The sequence below is a fragment of the Scyliorhinus canicula genome, chromosome 29 (assembly GCF_902713615.1).
Source record: "Scyliorhinus canicula chromosome 29, sScyCan1.1, whole genome shotgun sequence".
Classification (NCBI taxonomy): Eukaryota; Metazoa; Chordata; class Chondrichthyes; order Carcharhiniformes; family Scyliorhinidae; genus Scyliorhinus; species Scyliorhinus canicula.
Window position 1 is genome coordinate 8,462,469 of NC_052174.1, and position 18,671 is coordinate 8,481,139.

Consider the following 18,671-nt stretch of genomic DNA (forward strand, 5'->3'; position numbering starts at 1 on the left):
CTAAATTGCCCCTTAATTGGAAAAAAATGAATTGGGTACTCTAAAAATTTTTTTTTTAAAAAGGGACTTCCTTCACAGTGCAAAAGGCAGAAGTTAAAATCTTGGCAAATCAGGCTCACAGTGTACAAGACAAATAAATATGTTTAAATACTTATAATATTTTAATAAACGTAGAGCTGACCTACAATGACTCAGCATTTATATCAACGTTCCCCCCACCCCCCACCCCCTCCCCGACCCCCCACTGCTCCCGTCACCCTCAACAACCGACAAAAGACGCGGCCAGACCCATTCTCGTCATTTCTACAATGCTTGTAACAGTTCCACAAGTTAAGCAATAACAAAAGAGCTGAGGCGTAATAGTTGACAGTGCTTAAAAAAAGTACAAGGGGGCATGAAACGCTCGCGTCCCACGTCCGCAGAACTCTATGAAACAAAGCTCTGAGCAGCAGGCTACTCCACGGAGAAACAGGCACTTCCTGCAGTCGGCGAAACTCAAAATGACTCCTCTTTCTGTCTCCCCTTCTCGAGTTCAAAAAGAAATCGCGAGTCCTTATCCCCCGATCACGCAGATTGCCATCGTCTCCGTGGCTGGGTTGTCCAGGCAGTGTAGAGTTGGACGATTAGCTTTCCTTTCGAACGTTATATTCCAAAACGAACCGGACCGTCCCTTTCTCCTTTCGCTTATTGTCCTCCTCCCAATCTGTTCCTGTTGGTACTATACAGTGTCGCGCTTAGAATGCAAAGGTTACAGCGTATAATCTGCATCGGAAGCCCTTTCAGAGTCTGCTGCCGTTCAGCCGGGACTATCAGCTCGTTGCCAGATTGCAGGCTTCAATGTGGAGGAAAAACAGTCTGACCTTCCCTTGTAAGAAACTTAAATACACGTGAAAAATGGTTCTCAGGGATCTTGTGTTGAAGGTGGTCTGTAAGTCCCGTTCCCGATTGAGGGTATCCTGTGCAAAAAAGCAAAAGAGGGCTTGTTAGAGGTGGACCCACAGTGACCAGCAGGAAGAGAGTGTTTTGTGGAAGTGCGTACAGGAGGAGAGTTCCACCTCAGCGAACTAGGTTCAGAGGTGACCCAGGCTGAGAGCCAGGGAAGGAAGGTTGGGGGGGAAACCAGATGGGGCTGGATCGATCAGCACGCTGGGCTAAATCGCTGGCTTTTAAAGCAGACCAAGGCAGGCCAGCAGCACGGTTCGATTCCCGTACCAGCCTCCCCGAACAGGCGCCGGAATGTGGCGACTAGGGGCTTTTCACAGTAACTTCATTTGAAGCCCACTCGTGACAATAAGCCATTTTCTTTTCATTTCATTTTCATTCGGGTCATTACGATATCCATGAGGCTGAATGTCTATCAGCTGTTAAGCGTCTATGGCAACTACACTTTGAGCAGGAGCAGTCCAATTTCTGAATGCACAGACCGATAGCACGACACCCCCCCCGAAAGAGAGGTAAGAATGGCTATGTTAAAGGCGGCGCAGTGGTTAACACTTGCTCCCTCACGGCACCGAGGTCCCGGGTTCGATCCCGGCTCTGGGTCACTGCCCGTATGGAGTTTGCACATTCTCCCCGTGTTTGTGTGGGTTTGGCCCCCACAACCCAAAGATGTGCAGGTTAGGGGATTGGCCGCGCTAAATTGTCCCTTAATTGTATTTTAAAAAAGAATGGCTATATTTCTGGATCAGTAACCCTCAAGCATAGACTAATGATCCCCAAATAGACATTTACTTTGCATCACAGCAGCTGGGGGAGGGTGATTTAAATTCAATAAATCGGGACTATAAAGTTAGTCTCAGTGAGGGTGACCATGGGACAACCAGAGTGTTGTAAAAATTCATCTAGTCCGCGAACGCCCTGTTGAGAGAGTAATCTGCCATCTTTACTCGGCTCGGCCCGTTATATGTGACTCCAGACCCACAGCGATGTGGTTGATTCTCACGGGCCCTCGGAGCTGGCCTAGAAAGCCACTGCGTTAAGGGCAATTAGGGATGGACAACAAATGCTGGCCTCACAAATACACCCCTCTCTTCCTTCACCCCCACCGTGGGTGGGCCTTCAGCCATTTGAGACGTGAGCTCTGGCATTCGCTCCCTGAACCTCGCCACCTCCCCTCCCCCATTGAACCTCGCCACCTCTACCTCCCCCATTGAACCTCTCCCTCCCCCCTTGAACCTCTCCCTCCCTCATTGAACCTCTCCCTCCCCATTGAACCTCTCCCTCCCCCATTGAACCTCGCCACCTCTACCTCCCCCATTGAACCTCTCCCTCCCCCATTGAACCTCTCCCTCCCTCATTGAACCTCTCCCTTCCCCATTGAACCTCTCCCTTCCCCATTGAACCTCTCCCTTCCCCATTGAACCTCTCCCTCCCCCATTGAACCTCTCCCTTCCCCATTGAACCTCTCCCTCCCCCATTGAACCTCACCACCTCTCCCTCCCCCATTGAACCTCGCCACCTCTCCTTCCCCCATTGAACCTCTCCCTCCCCCATTGAACCTCTCCCTCCCCCATTGAGCTGCTCCCTCCCCCATTGAACCTCTCCCTCCCCCATTGAACCTCTCCCTCCCCCATTGACCCTCTCCCTCCCCCATTGAACCTCTCCCTCCCCATTGAACCTCCCTCCCCCATTGAACCTCGCCTCCTCTCCCTCCCCATTGAATCTCTCCCTCCCCCCTTGAACCTCTCCCTCCCCCATTGAACCTCTCCCTCCCCCATTGAACCTCGCCACCTCTCCATCCTCCATTGAACCTCTCCCTCCCCCATTGAACCTCGCCACCTCTCCCTCCCCCATTGAACCTCTCCCTCCCCATTGAACCTCACCACCTCTCCCTCCCCCATTGAACCTCGAAACCTCTCCATCCTCCATTGAACCTCTCCCTCCCCCATTGAACCTCGCCACCTCTCCCTCCCCCATTGAACCTCTCCCTCGCCCGTTGAACCTCACCCTCCCCATTGAACCTCGCCACCTCTCCCTCCCCCATTGAACCTCTCCCTCGCCCGTTGAACCTCGCCACCTCTCCCTCCCCCATTGAACCTCTCCCTCCCCCATTGAACCTCGCCACCTCTTCCTCCCCCATTGAACCTCGCCACCTCTCCCTCCCCCATTGAACCTCGCCACCTCTCCTTCCCCCATTGAACCTCTCCCTCCCCCATTGAACCTCTCCCTCCCCCATTGAACCTCGCCACCTCTTCCTCCCCCATTGAACCTCTCCCTCCCCCATTGAACCTCTCCCTCCCCCATTGAACCTCGCCACCTCTCCCTCCCCCATTGAACCTCTCCCTTGCCCGTTGAACCTCGCCACCTCTCCCTCCCCCATTGAACCTCTCCCTCGCCCGTTGAACCTCGCCACCTCTCCCTCCCCCATTGAACCTCTCCCTCCCCCATTGAACCTCGCCACCTCTTCCTCCCCCATTGAACCTCTCCCTCCCCCATTGAACCTCTCCCTCCCCCATTGAACCTCGCCACCTCTTCCTCCCCCATTGAACCTCTCCCTCCCCCATTGAACCTCTCCCTCCCCCATTGAACCTCACCACCTCTCCCTCCCCCATTGAACCTCTCCCTCGCCCGTTGAACCTCGCCACCTCTCCCTCCCCCATTGAACCTCTCCCTCGCCCGTTGAACCTCAACCTCCCCCATTGAACCTCTCCCTCCCCCATTGAACCTCTCCCTCCCCCATTGAACCTCGCCACCTCTCCGTTCCCCATTGAACCTCTCCCTCCCCATTGAAACTCGCCACCTCTCCCTCCCCCATTGAACCTCTCCCTCCCCCATTGAACCTCTCCCTCGCCCGTTGAACCTTGCCACCTCTCACTCCCCATTGAACCTCGCCACTTCTCCCTCCCCCATTGAACCTCTCCCTCCCCGATTGAACCTCTCCCTCCCCCATTGAACCTCGCCACCTCTCCCTCCCCCATTGAACCGCTCCCTCCCCCATTGAACCGCTCCCTCCCCCATTGAACCGCTCCCTCCCCCATTGAACCTCTCCCTCCCCCATTGAACCTCTCCCTCCCCCATTGAACCTCTCCCTCCCCCATTGAACCTCTCCCTCCCCCATTGAACCTCGCCACCTCTCCCTCCCCCATTGAACCTCTCCCTCCCCCATTGAACCTCTCCCTCCCCCATTGAACCTCGCCACCTCTCCCTCACCCGTTGAACCTCTCCCTCCCCCATTGAACCTCTCCCTCCCCCATTGAACCTCGCCACCTCTCCCTCGCCTGTTGAACCTCTCCCTCCCCCATTGAACCTCTCCCTCCCCCATTGAACCTCGCCACCTCTCCCTCGCCCGTTGAACCTCTCCCTCCCCCATTGAACCTCGCCACCTCTCCCTCCCCCATTGAACCTCTCCCTCCCCCATTGAACCTCTCCCTCCCCCATTGAACCTCTCCCTCCCCATTGAACCTCTCCCTCCCCCATTGAACCTCGCCACCTCTCCCTCGCCTGTTGAACCTCTCCCTCCCCCATTGAACCTCTCCCTCCCCCATTGAACCTCGCCACCTCTCCCTCGCCCGTTGAACCTCTCCCTCCCCCATTGAACCTCGCCACCTCTCCCTCCCCCATTGAACCTCTCCCTCCCCCATTGAACCTCTCCCTCCCCCATTGAACCTCTCCCTCCCCCATTGAACCTCTCCCTCCCCATTGAACCTCTCCCTCCCCCATTGAACCTCGCCACCTCTCCCTCCCCCATTGAACCTCTCCCTCGCCCGTTGAACCTCTCCCTCGCCCGTTGAACCTCGCCGCTTCTCCCTCCCCCATTAAGGTTCTGCTGGCATCTATCGGCCTCACCAAGGAGACCCCGATGGCGCAGTGTTCAGCACTGATCCCCACAAACGGGGACCAGGTAGAATGGCCCTTGGGGAGGTCCCCCAGGCGGTAGGAGGCCCCCTGGGTGGTCTGCCCCCCCCCCGAGCAGGGTGGCACCCTGGCACTGCTGGTACCACCTGAGCATGTTGGCACATCCAGCCTGGCACGGCCACCTGGCAGGGTGCCCAGGTGCCACTGTCAAGCTGCCATTCTGCCCGCCCCTGGGAACGGGTGCCCTGTCCGTGTGAGGTGTGGTGCGAGGGGGGGGGGGCACCCCTGAGGACCCCCTTATAGTTGAGTTGGAACATTGTGGGGGTCGGGTGATCGAGAGATTGGAGCGCCATTTAAAAATGGCCATCCCAATCTCTTCCTGCACCGTGCAGCGCTGCTCGTCAGCGCGCTCGTGAGAGCTCGTTAGTGCAGGAAATGATGCTAAGTGCAATCTGGTGGGGGGGGGGGGGGGGTGGGGACGACGACACTGCTGGGGCCTGAGTAACAGAGTGCCGTTAGGACAACCCCGCTAATCCCGCTCAGAACGGACTCTGTTTTCGTTTTGGTGCTGGATCAGGAAAATATGTTCCCCAGACTGAAATCATTGTGTGGTAATTATAAGCTGGATTTGACTGATAAATTTATTTACATTTGGATGTTGTTTGGGGAAAAGAGGAAGCCTTAAAGAATTTAAGGATTGTAGATATGTTTTGGAATGGGGCGGCACGTGGCACAGTGGTTAGCATTGCTGCCTCACGGCGCCGGGGCCCCGGGTTCAATCCTGGCCCCGGATCACTGCCCGTGTGGAGTTTGCACATTCTCCCCGTGTCTGCGTGGGTCTTCACCCCCACAACCCAAAGATGTGCGGAGTAGGTGGATCGGCCACGCTAAATAAAAATAATTGGGTACACTAAATCTATTTTTAAAAAGTGGATATATTTGGAATACGATATACATTCTACATAAACTGTGTGTTTAGTAATTCATATACTTAATTGTGTTCGCGTACTCGTATTTGTCTTTAATTAAAGGGGCTGTTTAGCACAGAGCTAAATCGCTGGCTTTGAAAGGAGACCAAGGCAGGCCAGCAGCACGGTTCGATTCCCGTAACAGCCTCCCCAAACAGGCGCCGGAATGTGGCGACTAGGGGCTTTTCACAGTAACTTCATTGAAGCCTACTCATGACAATAAGCGATTTTCATTTTCATTTAATAAATAGTCTTTAATAATTATGAAACAACGACTTGGCTGCTTATTCTCAGTGGGGGTTTAGCGTGGCCAATCCTGCACATCTTTGGGTTGTGGGGGCGAAACCCACTCAGACACGGGGAGAATGCGCAAACTCCACACGGACAGTAACCCAGAGCCGGGATCGAACCCGGGACATCGGTGCCGTGAGGCAACAGGGCTAACCCACTGCGCCACCGTGCTGCCCTGGTGTTCCAAGTTGGGATAACATAGAACATAGAGAAATACAGCACAGAACAAGCCCTTCGGCCCACGATGTTGTGCTTTTGTCCCAGGTTAATCATTGTTCATAGAATTTTGGACCTTGCCGATAAGATCAGCACGGTAGCATAGTGGTTAGCACAATTGCTTCACAGCTCCAGGGTCCCAGGTTCGATTCCCGGCTTGGGTCACTGTCTGTGCGGAGTCTGCACGTTCTCCCCGTGTCTACGTGGGTTTCCTCCGGTTTCCTCCCGCAAGTCCCCGAAAGACGTGCTTGTTGGGTGAATTGGACATTCTGAATTCTCCCTCTGTGTACCCGAACAGGCGCCGGAATGTGGCGACTAGGGGCTTTTCACAGTAACTTCATTGCAGTGTTAATGTAAGCCTACTTGTGACACTAAAGATGATTATTACAGAAGATAGTTGCCGACCCTGAACAAATCCTATTTAATCGTTACCGAACACCCCTGGAAGACAGGGTCCCAACCTCAGTGCCAATAACTTAGCAATGAGATAGAACAGTACGACCCACGCTCCAAGGGATCCTTATCCTTTATTAGTAGAAGGGAAATCGATGCCTGGCCAAGTGTCACGGGAAGAGAGGCCCAGGCCAAAACGTCCTTAAACATCTCGACAAGTAATGGAACAAAGTGCCCAGTAAACGTCTTAAGAAACTCCAGCAGGAATCCATCCGGCCCAGGGGCTTTACCCACTCGCATCCACCCTATTGCTACCAAGACCTCCTCCGGAACCAACGGTGCCTCCAACTCTTTGCGTCCTCCAACACAGGAGACTTTCTCTGGGGAGGTCACCTGCCCACCACTCGAGTCCCTGATCCGAGTCGTCTCCCACGAGACCACCTGGCGCCTCAGCTGACGGGCTACAAGTCGACTGGCTTCCTCCCCGTATTCGGAAATAAACCCCCCCCCCTTTCCTCGAAAGCCACACCCTACACCCCGCCTTTCCTTAGGTAAAACTGAGGTTTCTTCCTGCTCACCAGGAGCTCCGGGGTTGGGTCCTTCGAGTACATAGAACATAGAAAAGTACAGCACAGAACAGGCCCTTCGGCCCACGATGTTGTGCCGAATTTTTGTCTTAGATTAAGAACAAATCAATCTACTCCCCATCATTCTACTGTAACCCATGCAATTGTGCTATCCACAATGCTACCGTGCTGCCCTTAAGAAGAAGTTAACCTACACTCCATTACTCTACCCTAATCCATGTACCTATCCAATAGCCGCTTGAAGGTCCCTAATGTTTCCGACTCAACTACTTCCACAGGCAGTGCATTCCATGCCCCCACTACTCTCTGGGTAAAGAACCTACCTCTGACATCCTCCCTATATCTTCCACCATTTACCTTAAATGTATGTCCCCTTCTAATGGTGTGTTCCACCCGGGGAAAAAGTCTCTGACTGTCTACTCTATCTATTCCCCTGATCATCTTATAAACCTCTATCAAGTCGCACCTCATCCTTCTCACTTTACGCTGTGGGCTGGGGGTGGGTAAGAACATGTCAGACTTTATCCTCCAACTCTGCCAAATTCCCTTGAAGGTTACTATTGATTTGACAATAATTTGGGAGCGCGGGACACCATTTTTTTATCGTTCTAATCAATCAAGGTATTTGGGAGATAGGGTCCTTCTCTAATGAGAAAAGGCCTAGCACCCTCAACCTTTCCTCGTAAGACCTACTCTCCATTCCAATCAACATCCTGGTAAATCTCCTTCGCACCTTTTCCAAAGCTTCCACATCCTTCCTAAAATGAGGCTGCACACAATAAAATAATAAAAAAAATAATCTTTATTATTACGTAAGGTCCACCTCCACAATCTTGTCCTGGCTCCCGGCACTCCCCCGGAGACTCTCTATCTACATGTGCTTTGTACAATATAATCTCCCCTCCAAATACCGGCTTCAGGGCATCCCACAATATTGGAGGGCGAGGAAGTGGCGCTAAGTCGCGAGGCTCGTTCGGAGAGCCGGTGCAGAGGCGATGGGCCGAATGGCGGCCTCCTGCGCCCTAACAATTCTGCGATTCTCCATTGTTCTCTCTAACTCTCCTTCGTACTGCCCGCTGTATAACCGGGTATTAAACAACCTCTATCCCAATCGGGAGTCATCAACTTCTCAAATCGCTCAACCTGCGAGCTTCAAAATCAGAAAGAAAGCTGATCCGAAACAAAAAGAAAAGAAATCGGTCAGAAATGACCCTGTGTGGTGCCCCAAGTAATTACACAACCAAATCTTCTTTATCTGTTAACGTCAGTGGTTGCTCTCTGGCCTTGGGGCCAGAGGTTCACGGGTCCAAACCCCACTCCAAGTCTTCAGGACCAGAAAACGTGTCTTCCTCAACCACCACCACTAGAACGTTGACTTTAGTGCCTGATCTTGCTGCACGTAAAGCTGCACGTAACAAAATTAACCACAAATGATCCATACTAACGATCGCCTAACTTGACGCTAATGTACTTAATGTGAAACAGTTCGTTTCGGAGCTGTGAAAGATCGCTACATTACAAAATATTCAATGGGCTTTGGTCCAATTTTTCAATCAGGCGTCTCAACGTTTATCCCATTCTGACACGTTGTAACACAGCGGAGTAACAAAATGCAATAAGTGTGTCAATCCCACTGACAAAGAAACTTTACGCTGTGGGCTGGGGGTGGGTAAGAACATATCAGACTTTATCCTCCAACTCTGCCAAATTCCCTTGAAGGTTACTATTGATTTGACAATAATTTGGGAGCGCGGGACACCATTTTTTATCGTTCTAATCAATCAAGGTATTTGGGAGATAGGGTCCTTCTCCAAGCTGCATTTCTCATTGGACAGGATGTGCCTCTGGTGTCGGGGTGGGTAGCAGTCAGGAAAACAGAAAATAATAAATCAATAATAATCTTTAGTGTCACAAGTAGGCTTACATTAACACTGCAATGAAGTTACTGTGAAAAGCCCCCTAGTCGCCACATTCCGGCGCCTGTTCGGGTGCACGGAGGGAGAATTCAGAATGTCCAATTCACCTAACAAGCACGTCTTTCAGGACTTGTGGGAGGAAACCGGAGCACCCGGAGGAAACCCACGCAGACACGGGGGGGAGAACTCAACACAGACAGTGATCCAAGCCGGGAATCGAACCTGGGACCCTGGAGCTGTGAAGCAACAGTGCAAAAGAGATTCACAGCCCACATTCTGAAGACTGTAACCGACACAGTGCTGTGGTGATAGGCTGGTGTGCACTACAACGGAACCAACAAGTCTGTTTACTTTACTCCCGCTGCCAATTCAAAGCACCGATCGGATTTGAGTCCCTCTGCTTGCACAGACTGAGGTTTTGAAAAATAAATTTAGAGGACCCAATTGGGTTTTTTTTCCAATTAAGGGGCAATTTAGCATGGCCAATCCCTGCACATAAGAACATAAGAACTAGGAGCAGGGGTAAGCCATCTGGCCCCTCGAGCCTGCTCCGCCATTCAATTAGATCATGGCTGATCTTTTGTGGACTCAGCTCCACTTTCCGGCCCGAACACCATAACCCTTAATCCCTTTATTCTTCAAAAAGCTATCTATCTTTACCTTAAAAACATGTAATGAAGGAGCCTCAACTGCTTCACTGGGCAAGGAATTCCATAGATTCACAACCCTTTGGGTGAAGAAGTTCCTCCTAAACTCAGTCCTAAATCTACTTCCCCTTATTTTGAGGCTATGTCCCCTAGTTCTGCTGTCACCCGCCAGTGGAAACAACCTGCCCGCATCTATCCTATCCATTCCCTTCATAATTTTAAATGTTTCTATAAGATCCCCCCGCATCCTTTGAAATTCCAACGAGTACAGTCCCAGTCTACTCAACCTCTCCTCATAATCCAACCCCTTCAGCTCTGGGATTAACCTAGTGAATCTCCTCTGCACACCCTCCAGCGCCAGTACGTCCTTTCTCAAGTAAGGAGACCAAAACTGTGGGGATGCGACCCACGCAGACACGGGAAGAATGTGCAAACTCCACACGGACAGTGACCCGGGGCTGGAATCGAACCCTCGGTGCCGTGAGGCAGCAAGTGCTAACCACTACGCCGTCCTTAAGATAGTCACTCCTCATTCTCTTTAAGGGTGTCGTGCCATGGGCTGGGCATTCAGAAATGAGATTGAAAAAAACCCAGCAAGCTAGGCCAGACCAGCCTGCCCAACTATCAATCTCTTTCAAAGACTACCCTACGAATCCTCAGAGCCTTGCCCACCATATGAAGGATTATACCATCTTATCATAGAATTTACAGTGCAGAAGGAGGTCATTCGGCCCATCGAGTCTGCACCGGCTCTTGGAAAGAGCACCCTACCCAAGGTCAACACCTCCACCCTATCCCCATAACCCAGTAACCCCACCCAACACTAAGGGCAATTTTGGACACTAAGGGCAATTTAGCATGGCCAATCCACCTAACCCGCACATCTTTGGACTGTGGGAGGAAACCGGAGCACCCGGAGGAAACCCACGCACACACACAGGGAGGATGTGCAGACTCCGCACAGACAGTGACCCAGCCGGGAATAGAACCTGGGACCCTGGAGCTGTGAAGCCATTGTGCTATCCACAATGCTACCGTGCTGCCCCCTGTTATTGACCGTCCCAAAGAAGGATTTAGTGAGCAACATAGGAAGAGACTGGAAAATGAACATAAACTGTGGAGGGATGTTCACCAGGCATGCAGCATGCTTGCCTTCATCGGACGGGGTATTGAGTACAAGAGCCGGCAGGTCATGTTACAGTTGTATAGGACTTTGGTTAGGCCACATTTGGAATACTGCGTGCAGTTCTGGTCGCCACATTACCAGAAGGATGTGGATTCTTTGGAGAGGGTGCAGAGGAGGTTCACCAGGATGTTGCCTGGTATGGAGGGTGCTAGCTATGAAGAAAGGTTGAGTAGATTAGGATTGTTTTCGTTGGAAAGACGGAGGTTGAGGGGGAACCTGATTGAGGTATACAAAATTATGAGAGGTATGGACAGGGTGGATAGCAACAAGCTTTTCCCAAGAGTGGGGGTGTCAGTTACAAGGGGTCACGATTTCAAGGTGAGAGGGGGAAAGTTTAAGGGAGATGTGCGTGGAAAGGTTTTTACGCAGAGGGTGGTGGGTGCCTGGAACGCTTTACCAGCGGAGGTGGTAGAGGCGGGCACGATAGCATCATTTAAGAGGCATCTAGACAGGTATATGAACGGGCGGCAACAGAGGGAAGTAGACCTTGGAAAATAGGAGACAAGTTTAGATAAAGGATCTGGATCGGCGCAGGCTGGGAGGGCCGAAGGGCCTGTTCCTGTGCTGTAATTTTCTTTGTTCTTATAATCGACTGGACCCTGCCCTCATTTTCCAATTAAGGGGCAATTTAGCGTGGCCAATCCACCTAACCGGCACATCTTTGGGTTGTGGGGTCGAAACCCACGCAGACACGGGGAGAACGCGCAACACAGACTGAGTTTTAAGCCCAAGCTATTCACCTTCGGAAGGCTTCCCTTCGCCCTGTTACTGGCATTCATACAGCACGTTCTCCAAGCACCTCACACAATGCCTAAATCTTTTGTAGTGACTGCACGGGGGGGGGGGGGGGGGGGGGGGGGGGGGGGGGGGGTCCAGTGGTTAGCACTGCTGCCTCACAGCTCCAGGGACCCTGGTTCAATTCCAGCCTGGGGTCACTGTCTGTGCAGAGTCTGCACGTTCTCCCCGTGTCTGCGTGGGTTTCTTCCGGGTGCTCCGGTTTCCTCCCACAGCCCAAAGATGTGCAGGTTAGGTGGATAGACCTGGGGTGTGGGTGTGATCTGTGGATCAGTGCAGACTCGATGGGCTGAATGTGGTGTTCCACAGGGATCCGTGCTTGGACCACTGTTGTTTGTGATCTACATAAATGACCTGGAGGAAGGTATAGGTGGTCTGATTACCAAGTTTGCAGATGATACTAAGATTAGTGGATTTGCAGATAGCGAGGAGGACTGTCAGAGAATAAAACAAAATATAGATAGATTGGAGAGTTGGGCAGAGAGATGGCAGATGGAGTTCAATCCAGGCAAATGCGAGGTGCTGCATTTTGGAAGATCAAATTCAAGAGCGGACTATATGGTCAATGGAAGGGTCCTGGGGAAAATTGATGTACAGAGAGATCTGGGAGTTCAGGTCCATTGTACCCTGAAGGTGGCAACGCAGGTTGATAAGAGTGGTCAAGAAGGCATACAGCATGCTTGCCTTCATCGGGCGGGGTATTGAGTACAAGAGTTGGCAGGTCATGTTACAGTTGTATAGGACTTTGGTTAGGCCACATTTGGAATACTGCATACAGTTCTGGTCGCCACATTACCAGAAGGATGTGGATGCTTTGGAGAGGGTGCAGAGGAGGTTCACCAGGATGTTGCCTGGTATGGAGGGTGCTAGCTATGAAGAAAGGTTGAGTAGATTAGGATTGTTTTCGTTGGAAAGACGGAGGTTGAGGGGGGACCTGATTGAGGTATACAAAATTATGAGAGGTATGGACAGGGTGGATAGCAACAAGCTTTTCCCAAGAGTGGGGGTGTCAGTTACAAGGGGTCACGATTTCAAGGTGAGAGGGGGAAAGTTTAAGGGAGATGTGCGTGGAAAGTTTTTTACGCAGAGGGTGGTGGGTGCCTGGAACGCTTTACCAGCGGAGGTGGTAGAGGCGGGCACGATAGCATCATTTAAGAGGCATCTAGACAGGTATATGAACGGGCGGCAACAGAGGGAAGTAGACCTTGGAAAATAGGAGACAAGTTTAGATAAAGGATCTGGATCGGCGCAGGCTGGGAGGGCCGAAGGGCCTGTTCCTGTGCTGTAATTTTCTTTGTTCTTTCTTTGTTCTACACTGTCGAGACTCTGTGAATTCTAAGTTGTAGGGAGGAGATCAATTTCCTTGGATAGCATTGGCTAACAGCAGTTAATGAGGCTGTGGTGATTGAAAGCGATTCAAATCACCAATCTGATTCGAATCACCGTGCCTGCACAGACTTGAGGTTCAAGCCCAAAACTATTCACCTCAGCATTTGCCATGGTCAATCTAGAAATGTAAGCTCCGTTCAGGGTGGGGGCGGAGGGGGTCAAGGTGGGGGGGGGGGGTGGGGGGGGGGGAATGACCGTCGATCGGAACAACTTCCTGCCCCTGCCTGAACATGCCGATGGGCTCTTTACCACCTGCCAGGAACAGGTTGGCAATTCAACCCCTCGACCAGCAGCGTGGCACTGCACCGGAAGCCCAGGTTATAAACATCTGCCTGAATACAGGAACCTCTCAAAACCCATAACCCAGATGGGGCACTGTGCTACCGACGGAGCCAGGGTCCAAGTTCATAGATTATCATAGAATTTACAGTGCAGAAGGAGGCCATTCGGCCCATCGAGTCTGAACCGGCTCTTGGAAAGAGCGCCCTACCCAAGGTCAACACCTCCACCCTATCCCCATAACCCAGTAACCCCACCCAACACTAAGGGCAATTTTGGACACTAAGGGGCAATTTATCACGGCCAATCCACCTAACCTGCACATCTTTGGACTGTGGGAGGAAACCGGAGCACCCGGAGGAAACCCACGCACACAGGGGGAGGATGTGCAGACTCCGCACAGACAGTGACCCAAGCCGGGAATCGAACCTGGGACCCTGGAGCTGTGAAGCAATTGCACTAACCACTGCTGCCCCTTAGGAAATTTGGCATGTCACCTACGACTCCCCACCAAGGGAGGGGAGGAAAAATTAATAAAAATGTGGGGAGGCCGATGATTAAGAAAAGGACATAACGAGAGGATGTTTCTGTGAAGTAAGTTTTCATCTGAAGATGTAACTGCGTTTGAGCTTTGGAACCTGCAGGAGACGACTCAATCCTATCCCAGGAAAGCAGGCCTCATCCACAGAAAGCTGTTCCTCATCCAATAAGCTGTTGATTGCATCCTGAGGTCAATATCCGGTGGCCCCAGGCACGGGGAATGAGTGACAGGATGGGTTACGTGACAGAGAGCAGGAGCGAGCCTCAGTATTTTTAGTTATTCCTCTCTGTCTTTGCTCCAGTGTCAATATTTAAAGGTTGCTGCTGGGTTGAACTGTAGGCGTCAATGGCAGGAGAGGGGGGGGGGGGGGGGGGGGGGGTGGAGAGAGAGAGAGAAAGGCCTTGCATTGGACAGGGATAAGAATAAGACAGGGTCACCAAAGCAAGCTGGAGAGTTAAGTAACACTTGGGGCTCGGTAGAGTGGGAGTGGAGGGGGGGGGGGGTTTAGGAGCAGGGTGGTGGAAGAAAATGCGACATGCCATCTCTGCACGGCCCACCTCACCCCTTCTCTAAAAGACAGAAGCCAAACAATTCAAAATCGTTTGTCAATTTGTTCGGTTCTGGCGCTGCGCTATTTTTGTTTAAACAGGGAGTATTGATGACGTGGAGGAGTTCCGGACCTGATAACATCATCAGTACAAAGGCAGTCGTTAACCTGTGATCGCTAACACTACCATTGCAGCCACACAGGTTTATTCGGCTGACTTGCATCATCAGAGACATAGAACATTACAGCGCAGTACAGGCCCTTCGGCCCTCGATGTTGCACCGTCCTGTGAAACCCCTCTAAAGTCCCTCTACACTATTCCCTTATCGTTCATATGCCTATCCAATGACCATTTGAATGCGTTTAGTGTTGGCGGAGTCTGCATGTTCTCCCCGTGTCTGCGTGGGTTTCCTCCGGGTGCTCTGGTTTCTTCCCACAGTCCAAAGATGTGCAGGTTAGGGTGGATTGGCCGTGCTAAGTTGCCCTTAGTGTCCAAAACTGCCCATAGTGTTGGGTGGGGTTACTGGGTTATGGGGATAGGGTGGAGGTGTGGGCTTTGGTAGGGTGCTCTTTCCAAGAGCCGGTGCAGACTCGATGGGCCGAATGGCCTCCTTCTACACTGTAACGTCTATGAATTCTATGAATTCTCCCTCTGTGTACCCAAACAGGAGCTGGAATGTGGCGACCAGGGGCTTTTCACAGTAACTTCATTGCAGCATTACTGTAAGCCGACTTGTGACAATAAAGATGATTATTATTATTGATGTTAATGCAGCTCCCTCACACGGTGAGGCTCAGTGCCTCCTCCTAGCCAGTGCCCTGCCTTTCTCACAAGTATATAACGAATAGGAGCAGGAGTAGCATCTGCTCCTCCATTCAAACATGATCATGGCTGATCTTGGGCCTCAACGCCATTTTCCCACTCCCCATATTCTCTGGAGTTTAGAAGAATGAGAGGCGATCCCATTGAGATGGACAGAATTCTGAAGGGGTTTGACAGGGTGGGCGCCAAGGGGCAGCACGGTAGCATGGTAGTTAGCACAATTGCTTCACAGCTCCAGGGTCCCAGATTCGATTCCCGACTGGGTCACTGTCTGTGTGGAGTCTGCACGTCCTCCCCCTGTGTGCGTGGGTTTCCTCCGGGTGCTCCGGTTTCCTCCCACAGTCCAAAGATGTGCGGGTTAGGTGGATTGGCCATGCTAAATTGCCCGTAGTGTCCTAATAAAAGTAAGGTTAGGGGGGGGGTTGTTGGTTTACGGGTATAGGGTGGATACGTGGGTTTGAGTAGGGTGATCATGGCTCGGCACAACATTGAGGGCCGAAGGGCCTGTTCTGTGCTGTACTGTTCTATGTTCTATGTTCTATATCCGTTAATTCCCTCAGACACCAAATATCTGTCCATCCCACATCCTTAAATGTACTCAATGATGGGATAGTCACAATCCTCTGGGATGGCGAATTCCAACGATTCGCAGATCCTTTGGGTGAAGAGATTTCTCCTCATCTCAGTCCCAAAATGGCCGACTCCGACCCAAAATGGCCGACTCTGACCCAAAATAGCCGACTCTGACCCAAAATGGCCATCTCCCACCAAAATGGCCGACTCCCTTTACCATGAGGCTGTGTCCCCCGTGTGTTTTAGATTCCCCGACCAGCGGGAAACAATCTCTCAGCGCCCACCCTGTCAAACCCCTTCAGAATCCCGCCCGTCTCAATGGGCTCGCCTCTCATTCTTCTAAACTCCAGAGAATAGAAACCCAACTGAGGTTAGAGGCAGACATTATGACAAATAGCCTCAGATTCCTCAGGTTGGGAACGTTTCCATTTCTGATCAATATCCAGTGCGCTTGCAGCCTGCAGCACTGGGCTCGGCTGTGAGGCCTTCCATAATCAAACATCCCACCGGCACTCGGCCAGTTAGGTGAAGCACAGAAGGACTCTGGCCTACGGAGTTCAAAGGCACCGCCCAATTTTCTTGACGACGGGAAGAGGGGGAGAAGGATGAAAGCTACACAGAGGGGGAAAATGGATATCCGCGAAGACTACCACCGCCCCACCACATCCCACTAAAGGACGCTCAATTCCCCAACTTTGGCTGTATCCCAGGAACTGATTAGCACCACTTACCGGCGTACTGAAACTTCTGACCATCTGTGTTATGCTGCGGAGATTACTATAGCTCCTTTCTATTAAATGCAGCACGTTGCTGTTGACCGTCACATTCTGGGCCTTCTGGACTGCGAGGGTAAGCAGTTTCAGACCCGTCTGAACCTCCTCAGCTTTCGTCCTCGTCTGCGGAGACACAAAACGTGAATGCAACACATGATCGTCCCAGTCGAATAACATTTTTTCTCAATTGATTTACAGGATGTGGGCCGTCGCTGGTTAGGCCCAGCGTTTACTGTCCATCCCTAGTTGCCCTTCAGAAGGTGGTGGGTGAGCTGCCTTCTTGAGCCGCTGCAGTCCCTGAGGTGTAGGTACACCCACTGTGCTGTTAGGGAGGGATTCCAGGATTTTGGCCCCAGCGACAGTGAAGGAACGGCCGATATATTTCCCAGTCGGGGTGGGGAGTGACTGGGAGGGGAACCTCCAGGTGGTGGGGTTCCCAGGTATCTGCTGCTCTTGTCCTTCCAGATGGTAGAGGCCGTGGGTTTGGAAGGTGCTGCCTAAGGAGCCTTGGTGAGTTGCTGCGGGGCATCTTGTAGACGGTACACACGGCTGCCACTGTGCGTCGGTGGGGGAGGGAGTGAATGTTTGTGGAAGGGGGAGCCAATCAAGCGGGGCTGTTTTGTCCTGGATGGTGTTGAGCATTTTAAAAATAAATTTAGAGTACCCAATTCATTTTTTCCAATTAAGGGGCAATTTAGCGTGGCCAATTCGCCTATCCTGCACATCTTTGGGTTGTGGGGGCGAAACCCATGCCAACACGGGGAGAATGTGCAAACTCCACACGGACAGTGACTCAGGGCCGGGATCGAACCCGGGACTGCGGCGCCGTGAGGCAGCAGTGCTAACCCACTGCGCCACCGTGCTGTCCCTCGACAGTCTCCTCCCACAGTCCAAAGATGTGCAGGTTAGGCCGTGATAAATTGCCCCCTAATGTCCAAAAGGTTAGGTGGGGTTATGGGGATAGGGAGGGGGCCTGAACCTGGATAGGGTGCTCTTTCAGAGGGTCGGTGCAGACTTGATGGACTGAATGGCCTCGTTCCTCACTGTAGGGGTTCTATTTTATTCTATGTTGCCTGGGATGGAACATTAAGGGTGGGATTCTCCCGTACCCGGAGGGGCGGGGCTCCCGGCGGGGCTCCCGGCATGAACCACTCCGGCATCAGCCCGCCCCAAAGGTGCAGAATCCTCCGCACCTTCAGGGGCCAGGCCAGCGCCGGGGTGGGTTGCGCCCCGCTGACTGGCGTGGAAGGCCTTTGGCGCCACGCCAGCCTGGGGCCGAAGGGACTCCGCCGGCCGGCGAGTGTCCGCGCATGTGCGGGAGTGTCAGCGGCTCCTGACATCATCCCCGCGCATGCGCAGTGTGGGGATCGCCTACGCGTCGGCCATCCCAGAGGCTGACACGGCCGACGGGTAGGAATAGAGAGCCCCCCAATGCACAGGCCCGCCCGCAGATCGGTGGGCCCAAACCGCGGGCCAGGCCACCGTGGGGGCACCTCCCGGGGCCAGATGCCCCCCCCCCCCCACTCCCCGAGGACCCCCACCCGTGCTGCCAGGTCCCGTCGGTAAGGGACCTAGTCCAGTTCGCGCCGACGGGACTGGCAAAAAATGAAGCGGGAGTTCGGCCCATCGCCGGCCGGAGAAATCAGGCGGCCCCAGGGCCCAGTGAGTCGCCCCGGTCCCCGCCATTCTCCGAGGCGGGCGGCGTGATTCACGCCTCGCCGGCCTTTGGGGGGGGGGGGCGGAGAATCCGGAGGACGGCGGGGGCGGGAATCACGCCGACCCCTGGCGAATCCCCGACCCGGCGGAGGGGGGGGTCGGAGAATCCCGCCCTAAGTTCTGAAGAGAGGTTGGACGGGCTGGGGTTGTTTCCGCTGGAGCAGAGACTGAGGGGGTGACCTGATCGAGGTGGACAAGATTATGAGGGGCACGGACAGGGGGGGAGAGGGAGCAGCT

The 18,671-nt window shown here is 52.9% G+C and overlaps 1 protein-coding gene across 1 annotated transcript in view; it reads right to left on the reverse strand.

Moving 5' to 3' along the window:
• Nucleotides 1-260: 260 nt before the first annotated feature.
• Nucleotides 261-18,671, reverse strand: part of epoa (erythropoietin a) — a 47,509-nt gene continuing 29,098 nt past the window's right edge. The window contains exons 4-5 of the mRNA XM_038786926.1: nt 16,677-16,841; nt 261-956 (exon numbers count right to left, since the gene is read on the reverse strand). Coding sequence (XP_038642854.1) covers nt 810-956; nt 16,677-16,841 — 312 coding nt within the window. The 3' untranslated portion in view covers nt 261-809. The remainder of the gene's footprint in view (nt 957-16,676; nt 16,842-18,671) is intronic.